Source organism: Epinephelus lanceolatus, chromosome 20, assembly GCF_041903045.1.
Source record: "Epinephelus lanceolatus isolate andai-2023 chromosome 20, ASM4190304v1, whole genome shotgun sequence".
NCBI lineage: Eukaryota > Metazoa > Chordata > Actinopteri > Perciformes > Serranidae > Epinephelus > Epinephelus lanceolatus.
In genome coordinates, this window is record NC_135753.1 from 34112121 (window position 1) to 34131870 (window position 19750).

The 19750-nt window shown below is 41.9% G+C and overlaps 1 protein-coding gene across 2 annotated transcripts in view; it reads right to left on the reverse strand.

Annotated features, from left to right (window-relative positions):
• Positions 1-4254: 4254 nt before the first annotated feature.
• Positions 4255-19750, reverse strand: part of LOC117265063 (kinesin-1 heavy chain-like) — a 30249-nt gene continuing 14753 nt past the window's right edge. The window contains exons 13-26 of one of the 2 annotated variants that reach the window (XM_078162754.1): positions 19416-19484; positions 18898-19104; positions 18451-18594; positions 14493-14681; positions 14156-14273; positions 12099-12154; positions 11908-12017; positions 11727-11828; positions 11584-11644; positions 6567-6638; positions 5823-5921; positions 5474-5681; positions 5082-5193; positions 4255-4892 (exon numbers count right to left, since the gene is read on the reverse strand). In XM_078162754.1, coding sequence (XP_078018880.1) covers positions 4886-4892; positions 5082-5193; positions 5474-5681; positions 5823-5921; positions 6567-6638; positions 11584-11644; positions 11727-11828; positions 11908-12017; positions 12099-12154; positions 14156-14273; positions 14493-14681; positions 18451-18594; positions 18898-19104; positions 19416-19484 — 1554 coding nt within the window. In that variant the 3' untranslated portion in view covers positions 4255-4885. Of the gene's footprint in view, positions 4893-5081; positions 5194-5473; positions 5682-5822; positions 5922-6566; positions 6639-11583; positions 11645-11726; positions 11829-11907; positions 12018-12098; positions 12170-14155; positions 14274-14492; positions 14682-18450; positions 18595-18897; positions 19105-19415; positions 19485-19750 lie in introns of both variants that reach the window. The other variant, XM_078162753.1, reaches the window with a different exon arrangement.

Here is a 19750-nt window from a genome sequence, read left to right on the forward strand (position 1 = left end):
TTAGTGCTTGGATGATCCAGGAACTCAGCAAGTCTTCAATGGAGAGCCGTCACTAACACTATAGAGGGACGGAAATTAGCCTCAGGCAACAATACTCCACGTTTACATTATTGCAGAATAATATATGAACAGCTGCACTGTAATTTAATCTCATCACTTCTCAGTGTGTATTAGTGTACACTGTGTGTGTGAAAGCACACCCTGTTGGTGTAAGGATTGAAGTGACAGGCATGATGAGCATTGTTGGTTTCAGTGTTGTTTTGAGATTGAAGGACTGATAATGTGACTGTTCTGGGAACAACACAGCATAGTATGGCGATATTGTATCAATACACAGACACCAAATATCAATTTATTTTTATTACATCATCCTGAGACCCGGCGTTCTCATATGAGGACATCACATTCTGGGTTTACTTGAACTGATACTTCATTTTACTTAACTTCAACTTGATGTCCTCATCTGTGGACACTTTTTGTGCCATCTAGTGGTGGTAAGAGCACAATTCACTAATCCATCTAAAAACAAAATGGCAGCCATCTCTGCCAAGTCACTCTGCAGCTAATACCGTAACAAAAGTGGACAAGGGCCAAAACCTGATCACATTTTATGGCTGAAACTTGTTTATTAATTCGACCAATTTAAGCAACAGCAACAAACTAAGAAGCTGTTAATTAGGAAGTACTCGTTTGCAGACGATGGGAATTTTTCATCACCTCATCGAAGGACGTGGGGACTTTATCATCGTCTCCACTGAGGAGCTTTATTGTTCTCTTGTTTGAGGATATTGGGACTTTATTTATTTATTTATTATCGTTGACAATGTTTAGTTTTTTATACTTATCAGGTCCTACTGAAAAATCAAAAATGCATACCAAACAAAAGTTCAGGTCTCAGTAGTGCAAATATACATCCTAATACAACTTTTGGTACTAGAATAATAAAATCAGTTGCTTATTCAGTCCACTAGATGGTGCTGATGTGTCTCAGTCAGCGGCATTTGGCAGGAAGTTCATCAATTAAAGATGGAGGCACCAGGTAAAATCAGAAATGTGCCGTCAGCGTTTAAATCAAACTTCTCGACTTATTTTGGATTTTTTAACACGGAAGGAAAGGAGGACTTGGAAATGACACGTGCGATTTGCAAGCAGTGTCATATGAGAATAAAATATTCTAGGAATACTACGAACCTGAGGGCTCACCTCGCACTCCACCATCCAGAGATAGCGTTAGGCGCTGACGGCCAAGAACTGTACACACTTTACTCGACACAACTACTAGTGATGGACCAAATGAAGCTTCATGAAGCGTTGTCTTTATTTTCTGAGCCCAATAGATGGCGCTTTTTGTTCAAGAATAGGTCGAAAGCACACTGAATTGCCATTCTTTGAGCCTCTCTCTTTAAACCATGAGCGCCATCTAGTGGGCTCAGAAAATAAAGAAAATGCTTCATGAAGCTTCATTTGGCCATCACTACCAACTACCATCCAACTCTGAGAGAGTGAAGAAAATAACACAATTTCATTACAGTCAAACACATGAACCACAATGAGGTTTCCACTTTAAATTTATTATCTCTAGGGGGAAAACATGACGTGATGGTCAGGGTCAACAGAAAACTTGTGAAAAAGGTCGTACAGTGTTTGTAAGGCACTTAATCTGGACACACTGCACAGGCACGTACACAATCATTTCAATGACTTGTCAAAATTCAATTAACGATGACTAACAGTATGGTCTTTTGTAAATGAACAGCATAATAAGCATTTAAAAATTCTGTGAAAACATTTAGTGTGTGTTAACTACATTTTTCTTTGGAAGTTTCAAATTTAGAGTCTGTTCAGTAACAGTATCAGTGCATTTGTTTCGTCAGGAGTGCTAACAAGGCTACAGAGCTGACAGAGTGTTACAGTGTAAGTATCAGTCATCCATTTTTCTACTGTAAATTCAAGCGTTTCCAGCTCAGTCTAGACACATCAGCGACATTAAAACAAAACATAATTAAAGGTTTTACCAAACAAAGTAAACATAACTCTTGGCTGAACTCTTGCCTGCAGCTATCAGGCATAAATTACGTTCGTATCCACCCACTCCAAGTGCCCTTCCTGCACCTGACCCAAAAAGCAACACTGCTGTAGACACTAATGGGAACGATGGTGGAGAGACATTTTGTCAAAGAATAAGCTTGTGCATGCATCCACTTGCTCTACAGGTGTGTTACAGTGAAACATTGTCCACCAACTGTCTACCAATTTGTGGTTAAATACACAAATGGATGGTTAAAGGGACAGTTCACCCTGAAATCCAAAATACATATTTTTCCTCCTACCTGTAGTGCTATTCATCAGTCTAGATTATTTTGGTGTGAGCTGCCAAGTGTTGGAGATATCAGCTGTAGAGAAGTCTGCCTTCTCTCAAACATAATGGAACTTGATTATCGGTTTGTGGTACTCAAAGCACCAAAAAGAAACGTCTCTTCCGGAAATCATGACCCGGTTACTCAAGATACTCCACAGACCTTGTTGTGAGCAGTTTCATGTAGGAACTATTTTCTTTCTGCTGAACCACACCCGCCAACAGTATCACTGTGCAGAAGGAAAGGTGCATCTACTGAAAGCTCACCTAGCAACACTGAGCTAGCTTAAGTTACAGCTCAGCCGAGGAGGACGCCATCAACAGGTTTTCCACATTTTTCATGGACAAAATTTCCAAACTTTCCCCTGACTTTTCAAGCACCCATAATTAGATGGGTTTTTTTCCCCACTTGCCTGGTGTTTGTCAAACATATCAGATTCAAACTCTATCTTACTATATAATGATGAAAACTCTGTGTGTGTGTGTGTGTGTGTGTGTGTGTGTGTTCCATGTTTTTCTCCTCACTGACTTGGTCAATCCATGTGAAATTTGGCACAGTGGTAGAGGATCATGGGAGGATGCCAATGAAGCAATATTACATCAATTGGCCAAAGGGGGGCGCTATAGCAACCGATTGAAATTGAATGGGCATATCTCATGCCCCGTATGTCGTAGAGACATGAAACTTTGCACAGAGATGCCTCTCCTCATGAGGAACACATTTGCCCATAACTTCTGCTTTTGAATTTTTTGAAAAACACTTCAAATGGATCTCTTCCTAGGAAGTTTGAGCGATCTGCATGAAACTGGGTGAACATAATCTAGGGACCAATATCTAAAGTTCCCTCTTGGCAAAAGTTGGAAAACTTGCTAAAACTGAGCTTCTATAAGGCAATGAATATTGCGGAGGGCGTGGCTCATCACATAAAGGTGTATAACATCTCAAGGGTTTCACCCATCACCACGCAACTTTGTAGGCATATGACCACACATAATCTGAGGGGACCCCTCCATTATTGACCCCATCAAACAAAATGGGGGCGCTAGAGAGCTCATTTCTTATTTAGGCCTAACCGCCATATGGATTTTTACTAAACTTGGTAGATATGTAGAACAGGACGCCTCAAGGTGACTGGAGAAATTTAACTCTAATTGACAACTGGGTGGCGCTATAACAACAGAAAAATGCTTCAAAATGGCTAAAATGTGACCGATCGCTGTGGCTCCCCCTGTGGACCCATGTTGGTGTTTCTAATTTTTGGTCATGGTATGGTATGCTGTACATAATCACGGAAACTGTCAGTGTGTCATTCTGTCAGTCAGTCTTTTTGTCTGTCCCACGTTTTTCTACTCACTGACGTGGTCAATCTATGTGAAACTGCACATAGGCATTGAGGATTGGCATAGGTAGACAAAGCTACCAATGGCTATGGACTAGTTCAAACATAATTTTAGCTAGCGGGCATACATGGAGGGAAAGATATAGCGCAGGGAGACAATCAAGAAACGTACATGATGGTAAACTGAACGTTGTCTCACACACACAACAATATGTCCACAGCTACAGAAACTAAATATGCTGTTATGTTACATTCATGAACATTATTCCAGGAAAAGTACTGCAACAATTTCATCACATGCAGCAAAATTCCAAGACTTTTCCCTAACTTTTAATGGTTTTTACTAATTCCTTGACTTTTCCAGGCCTGGAAAATTTGAGCGTGAAATTCCATGACCCTGCATTAATTTTTACATTTCGTGCTATCATGAATACAAGCCTCTCATCCATGAGTAGATGCACTCTTCCTTCTGTGCAGTGATACAGTTGTCGTTCGGTAGAAAGAAGATAGTTCCTACATGAAACTGCTCACAACAAGATCTGTGGATTATCTTGAGTAACTGGGTCATGATTTCGGCAAAGAGACATTGCTGTTGAGTTTTTTAAATCTATTTTTTTGGTGCTTTGAGAACCACAAGCCGAGTGCCATCTGGTTCCATTATATTGGTGAGAAGGCAGACATCTCTACAGCCGATATCGCCAACACTCAGCAACTCACACCAAAATTAACTAGACTGATAAATAGCACTACAGGTAAGAGTACAAATATGTATTTTTGATTCTGGGGTGAACTGTCCCTTGAAGACGTTCATTGGCACATAACAATGACAAATAAGCAGAAGAGAGGAATCCCCTGAGAAATGTTCAAAGCAAAGCATCGAGAGATAAAGCCAGTGCCCTCTAGTGTCTTCTTATGTTCGGGGGTCCACCGAGATCTAAGACTAATACCTGTTAAGATGCTGTCAACAGAGCAACTCGTGGCATTATGTGTTGTTTTCATAAGGCACTAATGTGGTTTCTTGTAGAGCCAGAGGCGCAAAGTGCTGCACAGTACGGCCATCGTTATATACAGTATATACACACTTTGACGTTGGGTGAATGGTGCGGCGGTTCCTGGTAAAAGTTCAATATTTGGGGCTGAAGACTTCTCTGGGGCTTTGGCTTGTTGTGTGGGTGACTGTGTTCCATCCTCAACAGCTGTAGGGGAAACCAGAAGAGTACAGGAATGAAACTGAATCTCCTCTTGAATTTACATTTTATCTTTTTGACTGATTACCTGGATAAGGAATAAATATGAGAGAGTATTAAGTATACTACTTATTCAGCTACTGTCAAGCAGCCACTGGACACAGTATAGACTCTTAAGAGTGTGTATTCTCCTCTCACCTGCTGTCACCTCCTTCGTCGATGCTGTCAGGCTTGCTGTTGTTCATGAGGTTGGACCTGTTGACGCTAAGGCCAATAAGGCCTGGCAGCTGGCCTGGTCTGATGGGCTTGGCTGGGTTGGACACAGAGAGATAACGCAGGTCACATACAGAAAGCAGGTTGAGCCATCATGATAGTTAAGGTGTACAGATATTTCTCATTTCTTTAGTTGAATTTAAAGGACTAGTTTGGCATTTCAGGAAATACGCTTACTTGCCTTCTTTTTAAAGGCCAAAACAAACCGTCACCAAATGGTAACACACCCAACAAAGGCGGCTAGTTTGTGTGTTGGCTCCGAATCCCCTACGGCTGTGACACATTTGTAGGACATTTAGTTGTGTGTGTGCACCTACCTATCGAGGCTCTCCTGCCCATGTTTTTGGGCTTGACAGTGTCCTTAATGCGCTCCATCTCCTCCTGGTGGCGCTTTCGCTCGCGGGCTGCGTTCTCCTGGGCCTCCTTTAGTGCAGTCTCCAGGGCCTTGATCCGCTCAGCGGTGGCCCGCAGGCGCTTCTCCATTTTAGGCAGCTCACCGCGGAGGTCGGCGTTGTCCCGCAGCAGCTACAGAGGGGAAAACAGATAACACAAAGAGTGAGAGGAGACGAAGCAGCGCCGATAGACACAAAATCCGTTGAAAGCCACTGCTATGATTAGTTCAGGGAGGAAGCACCGTGGTTATTCTGTGTTTGGATGTATTTATACCTGCTTGTGAACTTTGGTGAGCTGCTCGAGGTTGTTCTCCAGGAAGCAGATCTTCTGTTTCTGGGCAGCGCTGTTTTCTGCGTCATCCATCTGACCGTTCTAATGAGGCACAACACACAGCTTTATCTGTACACTGATTTCCATCCATGTTTTAGTTTTGCGTTCATTTATCCATTTACCTCTGTACAACTGATTTGTTGCGTTCAGTTGCTGCAACCCAGCATCTGAAATAAGGTCTGTTATCACAACCCCTGAATCCAAAGCATCCCATTTGTGGCTAAATGAAATGATAAGCAGCAGATTTGGGATGGGTAAAACATCATTGCATATTCTGTGTCCTGCAGGAAAGCCTGCTTTGCCTTTGTTTATCTCATCAAGCCGCAGCCTGAGGGCTGGAGATGAGCGCCACGCCGAGAGCCTGGGTCCCTAATTTACAGCTGCTACCTTTGAAGAATCAGATGGCCTACTTATTGCAGACACTTTGTTGTGTTCCCCGGATTCATTAAAATTTCATCATGGTGCAAATTAAATGGAGTGCAGCCGGTGCACGAGCCAAGTACGGCTGTGTTTGTCTCATTCCAGGTGAACGTCGCGGTCGGGGCTACAAGAGCTCATGTGATATTACACTGGATGGGAGATTAAATCACACACTAAACCACATGACAGCAGAATGATTACAGTGATAATGTACCATGAGCAGCTTCCAGAGATGGGAGGGTGTGTACATACTGTCAGGGCTTTTACCTTTTTGACTCGTGTGGCCAAGTCTTGGACAAAAAGCCTCCTGAGGTTGTGGAGTGTCTGCAGCTCTCGGGCCTGTGTGACAGCACAAGGAAACACACTTAGGAGAAAGGAAGTGTTTGGAGACGTTAAAGGGTTGGTTCAATCAAATAAAATGCAACCCAGATTTTTTCTGTGTTTGAAGATATCCTTACCTGCATCCACCCCGGTGCAAGTGCAGCAAATGAAATGCAAATCCAAACAGCGTATTGATATAGAAAATCTGATCCAGTCACATACAGGAAGTACTGCTGCTTAAAGTGACGCTTTTTGGTCATATTCATATGAAACGACATGACCCCAATTATTGCAAATGAAGAATTCTGCTTAACTAATGTGATTGTTATGATTATTCTACAACGAGTCATGATGGTTGCTTGGGTGCTGTTTTTTAATAATCATTTTAGAATAGGTTTAGAATTGTCCATTTAAAGAAATACTTCACCTGCAAAGTTTCAGTTTGTGTATCAGTTTCTTGCCACATGTTACCTTGAATTTGTGGAGAAAGACTTGGTTGCCTTCACTGTGAATGGAGAATCCAAAAAAGGTGCACATCCTTTATGAATTGAAGTCAATGGGGACCATGTTTAACAACAGCAAAACTACCATAAAACTTAAATTGTAATTGTTTTACTAGCCGGGTGTAGCTACACATTTTCACGATAAACGCTGGTCTCAATTAGATGTCAGGTCTGGTTGCCAAGCAATTCATTTTTATAGAAGTTATTTGGATGTATGAAACTCTTTTGAAGTCCACTGAGTTGTTGGCTATGTTTGAGCCATTCAAATTTTAAATCTTTAAACTTTTGTCAGGATGGACATGCTAAACATCGTTAGCTCGGCTAGATTCTCCACAATAAATTTCAAAAAAATCATTCAGATTTAACAGCACGGTAAACAAGAGAGACAAAAAAAAGGTGGTGACTCCCGACCTCTGAATTGGTCATAAAGCCCAAATGTGTCCAATCATTGATTACCTCATAAGTTATTTATGTCCCTTTAGTCCATAAGGCTTGTTAGAGCCATTTCTGGCAAGTTCTATGCTGTGTCTCAAATCGTGTACTTCTGTACTTACACTTAATATTTTGAGTGTATATTTACTGATTGATTGATTGATTGATTTGTTTGTCAAGTGTCATGCACGTTAAAGTGCCCAGCCCACACGGGCTTACAAGACACTACACAATATATGTACAAACAATTCAAAGATGGCAAAAACAAGAATCTTATGTATCCATCGTCATCGAAAACAAAAAAGGCAAAGTATTGTACTCTTATGTAGGATACAGTGTTTTCTGTCTTAATGTCCATGCTTTTTCAATAAATCTAGCTAAGACATAGATCTCTTCCTTGAAGAACCAACTCAACATATCAAATTCAGACATCCAAAATAAGTCGGGATTCTTCCCCTGAACTTTTTCAAACAAAGATTTCCTCAAGTCATTGTACAAAGGGCAATGAAACAAGAAATGAAATTCATCCTCAACAATATCAAGATCACACAAAACACAAATACGCTGCTCTTCAGGGAAACCCTTATACCTGCCCACTTCAATCGCCAGGGGCAAGGTACCAGATCTTAATTGTGCACACAAGGACCACTGACCTCTCCCTAAGTTTAAGATTAAGTATGGTTCTGTATAGTAGTCCTCTTTAATTTGAACATAGCTTCTAAATTTGGGTTTCCTCCAAATCTCCTCCTTCCATTGTTTCTTATGGAGATTAAATAGTTTTTGTTTAACTGTATCTATCTTACACTGCAGGTTATTACTCAAAATATAATATAAATCAGAGTGAGAGAATACTGCAGAGACATCTCTTGACCAAGGGAAATTATGGGCTCGATCCCATTTAAAAATCTTTTTGGTTAGCCTTTCGTCTGGCAGCCGAAGAAGTCAGTTCCAGAGCCGAACCATTTCGCATCTTTGCTTAACAAGACAGGATTCCCAACCTGTGTCCCCATCAACAACACCCTTTGCAGTGAATTTATGAACTCCAAGATAGCACCTCAGGGCGCGACTGAATTGAATTAAAGAGCTTAAAAAATGTTAAAAACCCAAGGTCAGGACACCTTTTAATTTTATTCATTACTGACCCTAAAGCCCTTCCTGCTGACTCTGCCAGTGCTTTCCTTCCTTCGTAGAAATTCATATTTTCTGTAAAAACAAAACCAAGATACTTATAAGAAGAGGTATATATACGAGGTCTCGATCTAAGCTGGAATACATATATATATATATATATATATACAGTACAGGCCAAAAGTTTGGACACACCTTCTCATTCAATGCGTTTTCTTTATTTTCATGACTATTTACATTGTAGATTCTCACTGAAGGCATCAAAACTATGAATGAACACATGTGGAGTTATGTACTTAACAAAAAAAGGTGAAATAACTGAAAACATGTTTTATATTCTAGTTTCTTCAAAATAGCCACCCTTTGCTCTGATTACTGCTTTGCACACTCTTGGCATTCTCTCCATGAGCTTCAAGAGGTAGTCACCTGAAATGGTTTCCACTTCACAGGTGTGCCTTATCAGGGTTAATTAGTGGAATTTCTTGCTTTATCAATGGGGTTGGGACCATCAGTTGTGTTGTGCAGAAGTCAGGTTAATACACAGCCGACAGCCCTATTGGACAACTGTTAAAATTCATATTATGGCAAGAACCAATCAGCTAACTAAAGAAAAACGAGTGGCCATCATTACTTTAAGAAATGAAGGTCAGTCAGTCCGGAAAATTGCAAAAACTTTAAATGTGTCCCCAAGTGGAGTCGCAAAAACCATCAAGCGCTACAACGAAACTGGCACACATGAGGACCGACCCAGGAAAGGAAGACCAAGAGTCACCTCTGCTTCTGAGGATAAGTTCATCCGAGTCACCAGCCTCAGAAATCGCAAGTTAACAGCAGCTCAGATCAGAAACCAGATGAATGCCACACAGAGTTCTAGCAGCAGACCCATCTCTAGAACAACTGTTAAGAGGAGACTGCGCGAATCAGGCCTTCATGGTCAAATAGCTGCTAGGAAACCACTGCTAAGGAGAGGCAACAAGCAGAAGAGATTTGTTTGGGCCAAGAAACACAAGGAATGGACATTAGACCAGTGGAAATCTGTGCTTTGGTCTGATGAGTCCAAATTTGAGATCTTTGGTTCCAATCGCCGTGTCTTTGTGAGACGCAGAAAAGGTGAACGGATGGATTCCACATGCCTGGTTCCCACTGTGAAGCATGGAGGAGGAGGTGTGATGGTGTGGGGGTGTTTTGCTGGTGACACTGTTGGGGATTTATTCAAAATTGAAGGCACACTGAACCAGCATGGCTACCACAGCATCCTGCAGCGACATGCCATCCCATCCGGTTTGCGTTTAGTTGGACGATCATTTATTTTTCAACAGGACAATGACCCCAAACACACCTCCAGGCTGTGTAAGGGCTATTTGACCAAGAAGGAGAGTGATGGCGTGCTGCGGCAGATGACCTGGCCTCCACAGTCACCGGACCTGAACCCAATCGAGATGGTTTGGGGTGAGCTGGACCGCAGAGTGAAGGCAAAGGAGCCAACAAGTGCTAAACACCTCTGGGAACTCCTTCAAGACTGTTGGAAAACCATTTCAGGTGACTACCTCTTGAAGCTCATGGAGAGAATGCCAAGAGTGTGCAAAGCAGTAATCAGAACAAAGGGTGGCTATTTTGAAGAAACTAGAATATAAAACATGTTTTCAGTTATTTCACCTTTTTTTGTTAAGTACATAACTCCACATGTGTTCATTCATAGTTTTGATGCCTTCAGTGAGAATCTACAATGTAAATAGTCATGAAAATAAAGAAAACGCATTGAATGAGAAGGTGTGTCCAAACTTTTGGCCTGTACTGTACATATATATAAGTGCGTTCACACTGAGAAGTATGGAAAAACGCAGTGCACTATGAGTACCCGGATGGTGCACTCAAAAGGGTCAAGAAGTTGAGTGTGGAACTATGGACACTTCTCGGCCTCAATGGTCACAATCTTGGCTACGTAGCAGAAGGGGAGGGACCACTTTTCAAGCTGGAATGGCGGCCGAGGACTGTGCGACCGTGAACGTCGCTGCATTGTACAAATACATGTGTTTTTTGCACTAAGCACCACTATACTGTTGTCAGGTATAAGCCAGCAGTATGTTTATTGGGTTAATTTAGCAGTCTGTAATGATTTGGTACCGCGAACGATAACGCAAATGCTAGTTTGCTAACTAGCTAATTTGCGGTCGTCATTTTCGGTAAGTGCACAATGGCCGTGTTTGGTTTGAGACAACACTACCCTGTCGAAATTTGCGCACTATGCCAATAAGTACATAGTGCACATAGTATACTACATAGAAGTGTACTAACGGAAGTATGTGATTTTTGACACAGCTTTAGTTTCCTATTATTTTTTGAGTCACTCAAATGCGCCACCTGACCGAGCATCTCGAGAATCTTTAATTAAAGGCAGGTGTGCTGAAGTGAGTGGAGCGTGAAAGATGTCACGGGGTTACACACGTAACCGCCATGTTTTTGGATGATCTTAGTTTGTTTAAGTTGTTTAATACCCCATTGATTAGAACTTTGTTTTTATAAACGCTTGTTTATTCGGGAATGTTTGTTTGGGGATTTTGTTTTCATTTTTGAGCGCGACAGTCAAGACAGTCTGTTAGCGTCGTATTGCAGTTCTCCACACACCCTGCAGATCAGTCAACTCTAAACCAACCAAAATATCTGGATCATCAAACAGTGGGTAAAATTAAAGCAAAGACAGTGAGTTGATCATATCTCCTGTTATGGGCGGCTATTTTGAACTTATCTGGAGGCCACAGTAAGTCTCGTCAGATCAAAAGAATCAAAAAGGTGTTACTGCAGCTGCTGATATTAATACAGCACTTAAAATAACATCAAAACTTTCTCTTAACTAACCCTTTAATTGTATACAGATTTAAATGGACATGCCAATAACTGACCACAGTCTCCTCCAGTCCCTTCAGATCCTGTTTGGCCTGCTCCCGTCTGTCCTGCATCACCCTGCACAGCATTAAATAGATGTTACTTAATGCACGTACTATAATGAGAAACAATGCAGACTAACTATACATAGAGGCATTACGTGAGCTCCTGCAGCTGGCGGCTCTTCTCCTGGTCAGCAGCCTTGAGCTTCTCATGCTCCACCCTCAGCCTCTCCTGCTCCAGCATGATCTTCTGGTTCAGACTGCACAGATGTGGGTAACAGTATCAGTACGGAGCTACTGGGCACATTCAAAGAGAGAGGTGTGTGGTGATGATCTTACTCCTGCAGCTCTGTCATGAGTTTCTCCTTCTGGTCCAGCTCGTCTCTCAGGCTGCTGATCTGTTTCTGATGGGTCTCCCTGTGAAACTGGATCTGCTTCTCCACAGCTTCCTGAACACACACAAACACACAGCTGAAGTCAGTTTCTAGTTGGAGAGCACACATGTAAGAGACAGTTTAGTGATACAGCACCTTGACTTCATTGGCAGACTGGATCTCACTGTCCTTCTCCATGGTGTTGACTTTTTCTGGGTGGAGAAAAACTAATCAGGTATCACTATCATTCTGCAATTCACCTCATCAGTGGCTATTTTCATTTTAAACATATTGCAAAGCAAAACTAGAAAAGTGCACTCAGGGCAGTGAGTGCAGGTCTCCACTGGGTGTATCTGTAGCTATGTGGGGGAACAGTTAGTGCAGGGCAGTGTATGGGAGTAGTTGAATGAAGGGGAGACAATCTGCAGATTAGATTGTCAGTTGCAGGAATGGCCGACATAAAGGAAGGTGAAATATCTGAGTCAACAGATGGTGAAGCACCTACTGCACTACTAATACAACTGCCAGATACAACTAGCAGATATCGGCAAGGTTTTGAATAAAGTTTTGTTGTATAGTGTAATTTCTCTTATGAATATGTATGCAACATTTTTAATTGAATAATCTAAGTGTTTTGATATGATATAGCATAGCATAACATAGCATTGTATAGTATATTATAGTGTAGTATATCTTAGCTTAGCTTATCTGAGCTTAGTTTAGTACAGTATAGCTTAGCTTAGCTTAGCTTAGTATGGTATTGCTTAGTATAGCATAGCATAGCAAAATGTAACATAGCATAGCATAGCATAGTATAGTTTAATACAGCATTGCATGGTGTAACACAGCATAGTATTGTATATTATAGTGTAGTATAATATAGTATAACATAGCATAGTGTGGAATAATAAGGCATAGCATAGCATAGTAAAGTGTAGCATAACATAGCATAGTGTAGTATCGTATAGCATAGCATAGCTTAGCATAGCATAGCATAGCATAGTATAGTTTAGTACAGCATTGCATAGTGTAATATTGTATAGTATTGTATAGTGTAGTATAGTATAGTATTGTATAACACAGCATAGTGTAGAATAGTACGGCATAGCATAGCATAGCATTCATAGTAAAGTGCAGCATAACATAGCATAGTGTAGTATAGTATAGCATAGTATAGCATAGCATAACATAAGCTAGCATAGCACAGCATTGCATTGCATAGTGTAGCATAGTCTAGTCTAGTATAGTATAGTCTAGTATAGTATAGCATAGCATAGGATAGTATAGTATAGCATAGCATGGTGTAGCTTAGTATAATATAGCATAGCATAGTGTAGCTTAGTACAGTATAGCATAGCATGGTGTAGCTTAGTATAGTATAGCATAGCATAGTGTAGCTTAGTATAGTATAGCATAGCGTAGCGTAGCATAGTCTAGTATAGTATAGTGTAGCATAGCGTAGCGTAGCATAGTCTAGTATAGCATAGCATAGTATAGTATAGCATAGTGTAGCTTAGCATAGCATAGTATAGTAGAGCATAGCATAGTGTAGCTTAGTATAGTATAGCATAGCATAGTGTAGCTTAGTATAGTATAGCATAGCGTAGCGTAGCATAGTCTAGTCTAGTATAGCATAGCATAGTGTAGCTTAGTATAGCATAGCATAGTATAGGATAGCTTAGCATAGCATAGTGAAGTATAGTATAGTATAGCATAGCATAGTCTAGTATAGTATAGTATAGCATAGCATAGCATAGTCTAGTATAGTATAGCATAGCATAGCATAGCATAGTATAGGCTAGGTAAGGCTTTTTTTTAGCCTAGCTGATTGTTGGAAGTGTCTCCAGCTATGTGATTTTGCGCAAAGTTAATAGATTTATCAAAAATTGTGAATTACAGCAACCACAAGAAGTCCTTGAGCATACAATCATAATTGTACACAAAAAATATTATATTAGGCTTACTGGTCCAGTAGTATGAGAGATTAGCTGTGAACAGAGAAATACACACTTGCAGACACATGACCGAGTGCATGATCCCCTTCAGGCTTACACCTGGTGTAGATAAATATGAATAATGAAAGGGGCTTGTTTTGAAAACCGTAGTGCACCCTGGGAATTTTTTGGGCTCAAGCCACTGAGTTCAGCACAAAAAAATGTTTCAACATAGTATCACAACTTATAATGCCCTGTCTAGAAGTGAGTAATGCTCACCTTGGGCTTTGATCCTGACGATTTCCTCATTGAGAGAGTCAACAGTTTCCTCCAGCTGTCTCTTCTTGTGCTCCACATTCTGAAGGCTTTCTGTCAGGGACTTGATTTTAGCTTCATGCTGGACACCAACAGGAAAATGAAAAAGACATTAAAAAACCATTATAAACCGTCACGTGTGATTAAAACTCACACGAACGCCAAAGCAGCTCTTTTTAAACCCACAACAAAGACATGCATAGATATGCAAAAACCCATCAACTTCTTAAGCTGCTGTTTTCCCGTCACTATGGTGACAGTATCCATGATGGCAGAGGCAGCGGTGGTAAGCAGCGGTTACCTGGGAGACGCGGAGCTGGCAGGCAACCAGCTCAATCTCTGTCTGCTCCATCTTCTGGGTGCTCTCGGCCTGGGAGCTCTCCAGCTGTTTGCTGCGCTTCACCATCGTCTTCACCTCTGACTTCATCTTACTGATGTAGAGACGGGCCACAGTAAACTCTTCATCGATGAGACCACTGCTCTCTTGTTGCTGAGAGGTCAGAAAATAGACAATAGGCCTCAGAAGATGTACTTTATGTTTTGTTTCTGTCATTTCGTCTCATAAGCAACAGTAAATACCATTTTCTTTTTGCATATTTCTATCAATTATTAAACAACTTGAATCACCGCCTGGTGGTAGTCTGGATTTTTGTCATAATCAGCACATGAATTCTTCATTTACAGCCAAGTACAGTGCCCTTGACCTTTGACCACGAAATTCTAATCAGTTCATTTTAAAGTCCAGGTGAATTCATTCATTCATGGAGCCTATTCCAGCTGACATTAGGCAACAAGGTGGGATACACCCTGAACAGGTCACCAGACTATCCCCACCCTAGGTTCGAACCAGGAACCCCCTTGCTGTTAGACGACAATGCTTAAATTTGAAGAAATTCTCTTGAGGTGTATCGTGGTTATCGAGGTATAGTGTTTACGAGAATGCAACAAGGTCACAAGGTCACAGTGACCCTGACCTGTGACCACCAAAATCAAATCACTTCATCATTGAGTCCAAGTGAACGTTTGAGCCTAATTTGAAAAAAATCCCTCAAGGTGTTCTTGAGATACTGCATTCACAAGACTAAGACAGACGAGGTCACAGTAACTTTTATCTTTGACCTATGTCCACAAAAATCTAATCAGTTTATTTTTGAGTGTGAGTGGATGTTGGTGCCAAATATGTAGAAATTCCCTTGAGGCGCTCTCAAGATATCGCATTCACAAGAATGGGACGGATGGATGGATAAATGGACAACCCAAAAACACAGGCGTAGAGGCATAAAAACCAGTGACTAACCATTACAGCTATGTCACAATGACCCTGACCTTTGACAACCAAATTCTAATCAGTTCCGCAGAACCAGAAACAAAACAAGTCTCGCATTCTTCTCCTTCTACATTTTCTGGCGGTTGGCAACCAGCTTGTAAATGCATTACTGCCTTCCCGACCCCGAGTGTGGATATCACCATGGCGAGAGGTGCGCTACGTCAGACTTAATTTGAACATAACTGTTTCCATCCCCCGTTTTGCAAATCAACATTTTTTCGAATCAACCAAAACCCGGCTAAAGCGAGCGTATTTTATTTTGTGCGAATCAGGGGATTTTAATTCGAATTTTGGCGTTTCCATCATAATTTTCCAATGTGATACTTCTAGATGCGCATCTAAACAGGCTGATGGAAACATGGCTAGTGACCTCGATCTTTGACCTTTGACCACAAAAATCGATTGAGTTCATTGTTGAGTGTGAGTGGACATTCGTGCCGAACTTGAAGGAATTCCCTTCAGGACTTCTCAAGATATCACATTCACAAGAATGGGACGGATGGATGGATGAACGGACAACCCAAAAACATAACGCCTCCAGCAACGCTTAACGTTAAAACCACTGACTAACCACTGAAACTAAATACACAGAAAGCCCCATCTACAGAGACCGAATCGACAGGAAATTAAAAGGAATAGACATCAGAGTAGTGACAAATAGGTCTGCAACTTAGTTGCTTTTCAATGCTGATTAATCTGAAGATACTTTTTTCAATTATTGATAAATTGTTTGGTCTGTAAGCTGTGAGAAAACACTTAAAATGCCCTGGATGATATCTTTAAATCGTTTGTTTTGTTTGACCCAAAGATTTTTAAACGACACTGAAACAGAGCAAAGCAGCAAATCCTCACACTGGAGAAAATGGATCCATCTGAAGAGATGGACTAACTCATTAACTGACTTTTAGCGCCCATGGCAACACAGTTTGGCCGACAGGTGATCTCTGACATGAGCAGTGCACGAAATCAAAACAAAAGAGACATTAAAGGACTGCCATCCTAATGGGCAGAGTGTAGCTCCAGCGTAGGGTAAGGTTAAATTCCCACTTGGAGCTTCAGCACTGTAAGGCAATTTGCAAACTAGCGGTATTGTATGTTTCTACAAGAGACACTTGACCTAACCCTTCTGGTGAGGCGTGCAGTTTAAAATAGATTCTGCTGAAAACCCCACAGCTGAGAATACACTAGAAACCTGTGCAAAATGAAACTCTAGTCAAATTGTTGTTGAACACAACAAACAAGTGTCAGTGTACGCACTTGTACTTTAAGTGTTTTTATAACAACACTCTACAGCAGATGGGTTTACTATCGGATAAAAGGGTACACTTACTCTATAGCTGCATGATCATACTTCATATCTTTGTCAACTAAATCTGTCTGTAATATCATAAATATATTTGGGTACAAACCAAAAGCCAGAATAAATGTTGGTATTGTACGTTTCTGAAAACCCCAGATATGTAACATTTGTACGTTATTATGTGGCAGATACGTTGAAATACGGAAACCACAGCTTTTGATTTACTGGTCCATCGACATCCCAACCCTCACCTATGGTCATGAGCTCTGGGTAGTGACTGATAGAATAAGATCGTGGATACAAGTGAAATGAGTTTCCTCTGTGGGGTGTCTGGGCTCAGCCTTAGAGATAGGGTGAGGAGCTCAGACATACGGAGGGAGCTCAGAGTAGAGCTGCTGCTCCTTCGTGTTGAAAGGAGTCAGTTGAGGTGGTTTGGGCATCTGATCAGAATCCTCTTGGGTACCTCCCCTTAAAGGTGTCCCGGGCACGTCCCACTGGTAGGAGGCCCCGGGGCAGACCCAGAACACACTGGAGGGATTACATATCTCATCTGGCCTGGGAACACCTTGGGATCCCCCAGGAGGAGCTGGAAAGTGTTGCTGGGGAGAGGGACGTCTGGGGTGCTTTGCTCGGCCTGCTCCCCCTGCGACCCAGCCTCGGGTACGTGGATGAAAATGGATGGATGGATGTGGCTATGTTTCGGCACAAATAGCTTGGTTATGGTTCGGAAAAGATTACGTTTTGGCTTTAAATACCAGCTTTGAGGTTGAACGATGCTGCGCTTTAGCCAATCACAATGGAGGGGGCGGGGCCGACCGCTCCACCCAAAGCGTCGTCTCGTCAACGTGAAAAACATGGACAACAGCACAACTTACAAGCGTTGTGCAACCACCAGCACACCTTCCATTCCTTACAACAGGAAAAAAAGGGCATTAGCGGCAATGTTTTTACTGCCGTTTGATTCGAGTTGCAGGTAGGAGTGTAACACTGGGGGCACCGCCGGAAGTGAAGGGGGTGAGTGATCCCCGAGGCCCCTGCACTTCCGTTAGTCAAAAAACTACCAGGCAGTGCCTCCAGAGGTAAAGGAAGAAAAACATTTTTTTTTTTTTAACTGATGGATTTCCAGATTGCTGACAACAAAATAATGAATCATCGTGCTGAAATCAATTCATCGATCAGTCTCTTGATAGAAATTTCATTGGTAACTATTGTGTCATTCCTGGTAAAAATTCAGCATTTAAACGTGAGGATTTGCTGCTTAAAACTGAATCATTTTTGGTCTGACAAAAACTTTAACAAAAGGCACTGATGGTTAATAAGATGTGCCAGTTTTCTGGAATTTCTGACATCTTGTATGCTGCGTAAATGAATGCACTAAATGACAATAGAAATAAATGTTTGCTGCAGCTCTACATGAATCCATCCTTAATTCGAGCAAGTGTTGCCTGGATACTTGGTGCTGATGAATGGATTGATAATGAGCAGAGCAGAGGGCGTACAATTTCACATTGGAGGAGGAACACAGGCTGCGAAATCAGCACGTCATTTTTGCTCCGCCAACAAGTCAAAGTATTCTTAGTTTCTAGCACATTTCTGAATTTAACACAGTGTGTCATCACCACGGCTGGTCACCTTAATGTCGTTGCTTCCCACGGCGATGCCTATCTCAGCCAGGTCTTTGAGTAATGATGACATCATCTCAGTGACCCTCTTCTTCTGGTGGTTGGTCATCTCCTTCAGCTTCTGGAGTTCAGAGTCGATGGAGGCCAAGGAGCTCTGGTGGTGGATGAGAACATCAGTAAATACTCACCTTACGAGGTGATCGCTAGTGATGGCCAAATGAAGCCTCATGAAGCATTTTCTTTATTTTCTGAGCCCACTAGATGGCGCTCATGGTTTAAAGAGAGATGCTCAAAGAATGCCAATTCAGTGTGCTTTCAACCTTTTGTTGAACAAAAAGCGCCATCTAGTGGGCTCAGGAAATAAAGAAAATGCTTCATGAGGCTTCATTTGGCCATCACTAGTGATCGCATGTAATCAGTGTTCTCCAATGGATTCAGATCAGATTAACAAAAGTACCGATTTCTCTTCCAGCTCTTCACTGAGCGCTTCAAACTCTAGCGCTTTGTCCTCAACTTCCTGACTCTTCTGGTCGTAGTTGACAGCCAGTTCCTCCAGAGCCTGCAGCACCTCCTTCACCTCCTCCTTGGAGGCTTCGTTCTCCGCCAGCAGCCGGTTCAGTTCTGTCTGCAGGGTGTCGTGATCGCGGCTGGAGGAGGCTAGGAGCTACAGGTGGGTACAGGAAGTGAAGATTACACAGTGATGCTCAGCTGAGGAAGGGCAGGGGGTGGAAAGGGAGTAAAAGTCATAACAAAATCTACAAATTACATTTCTGTACAACTAAAAAAACCTCATGTGTTTAATCTGTAAGACTCCACTGTGTCTTTCAGGGTGAGTTACAGTCTGACCTCTCCTGCAGGGCTACTAATGGTCTGCTATCAGCTGTCAGACTGGGTTTGTGCTAACATGAACGGCTGGAGGGCTGAGATGCAGTCTGGAGGGGAAGGGACGGGAGAGGAAGGGGGGAGTTGTGTCACCTCCTCCTGGTCCAACATCTGTTGCTTGAGCTCCTCTATAGACTGAGACAGCTGGTTGATCTCATCGTCCTGACAAAGGGTAAGGATGGTGGAGAGGAGAGAGGAAAAAGGAAATATAACACATCACTCAGTGATTTCCAATAGAACCACAGGCAACACTGAACAGCAGCCAATTACACCATCTGCTGACCAACAGAAATATTGCAGGCCACAAAGACTAAATTCAGTTGGGCAACTTTTATATAAATAACTTAAAACTAAACTTAAACTAAATAAAGTATGTCCCTCCTCCTCCTTGTAGTGCCTCTAATGACATTTGTAAGAATCCACCGCAC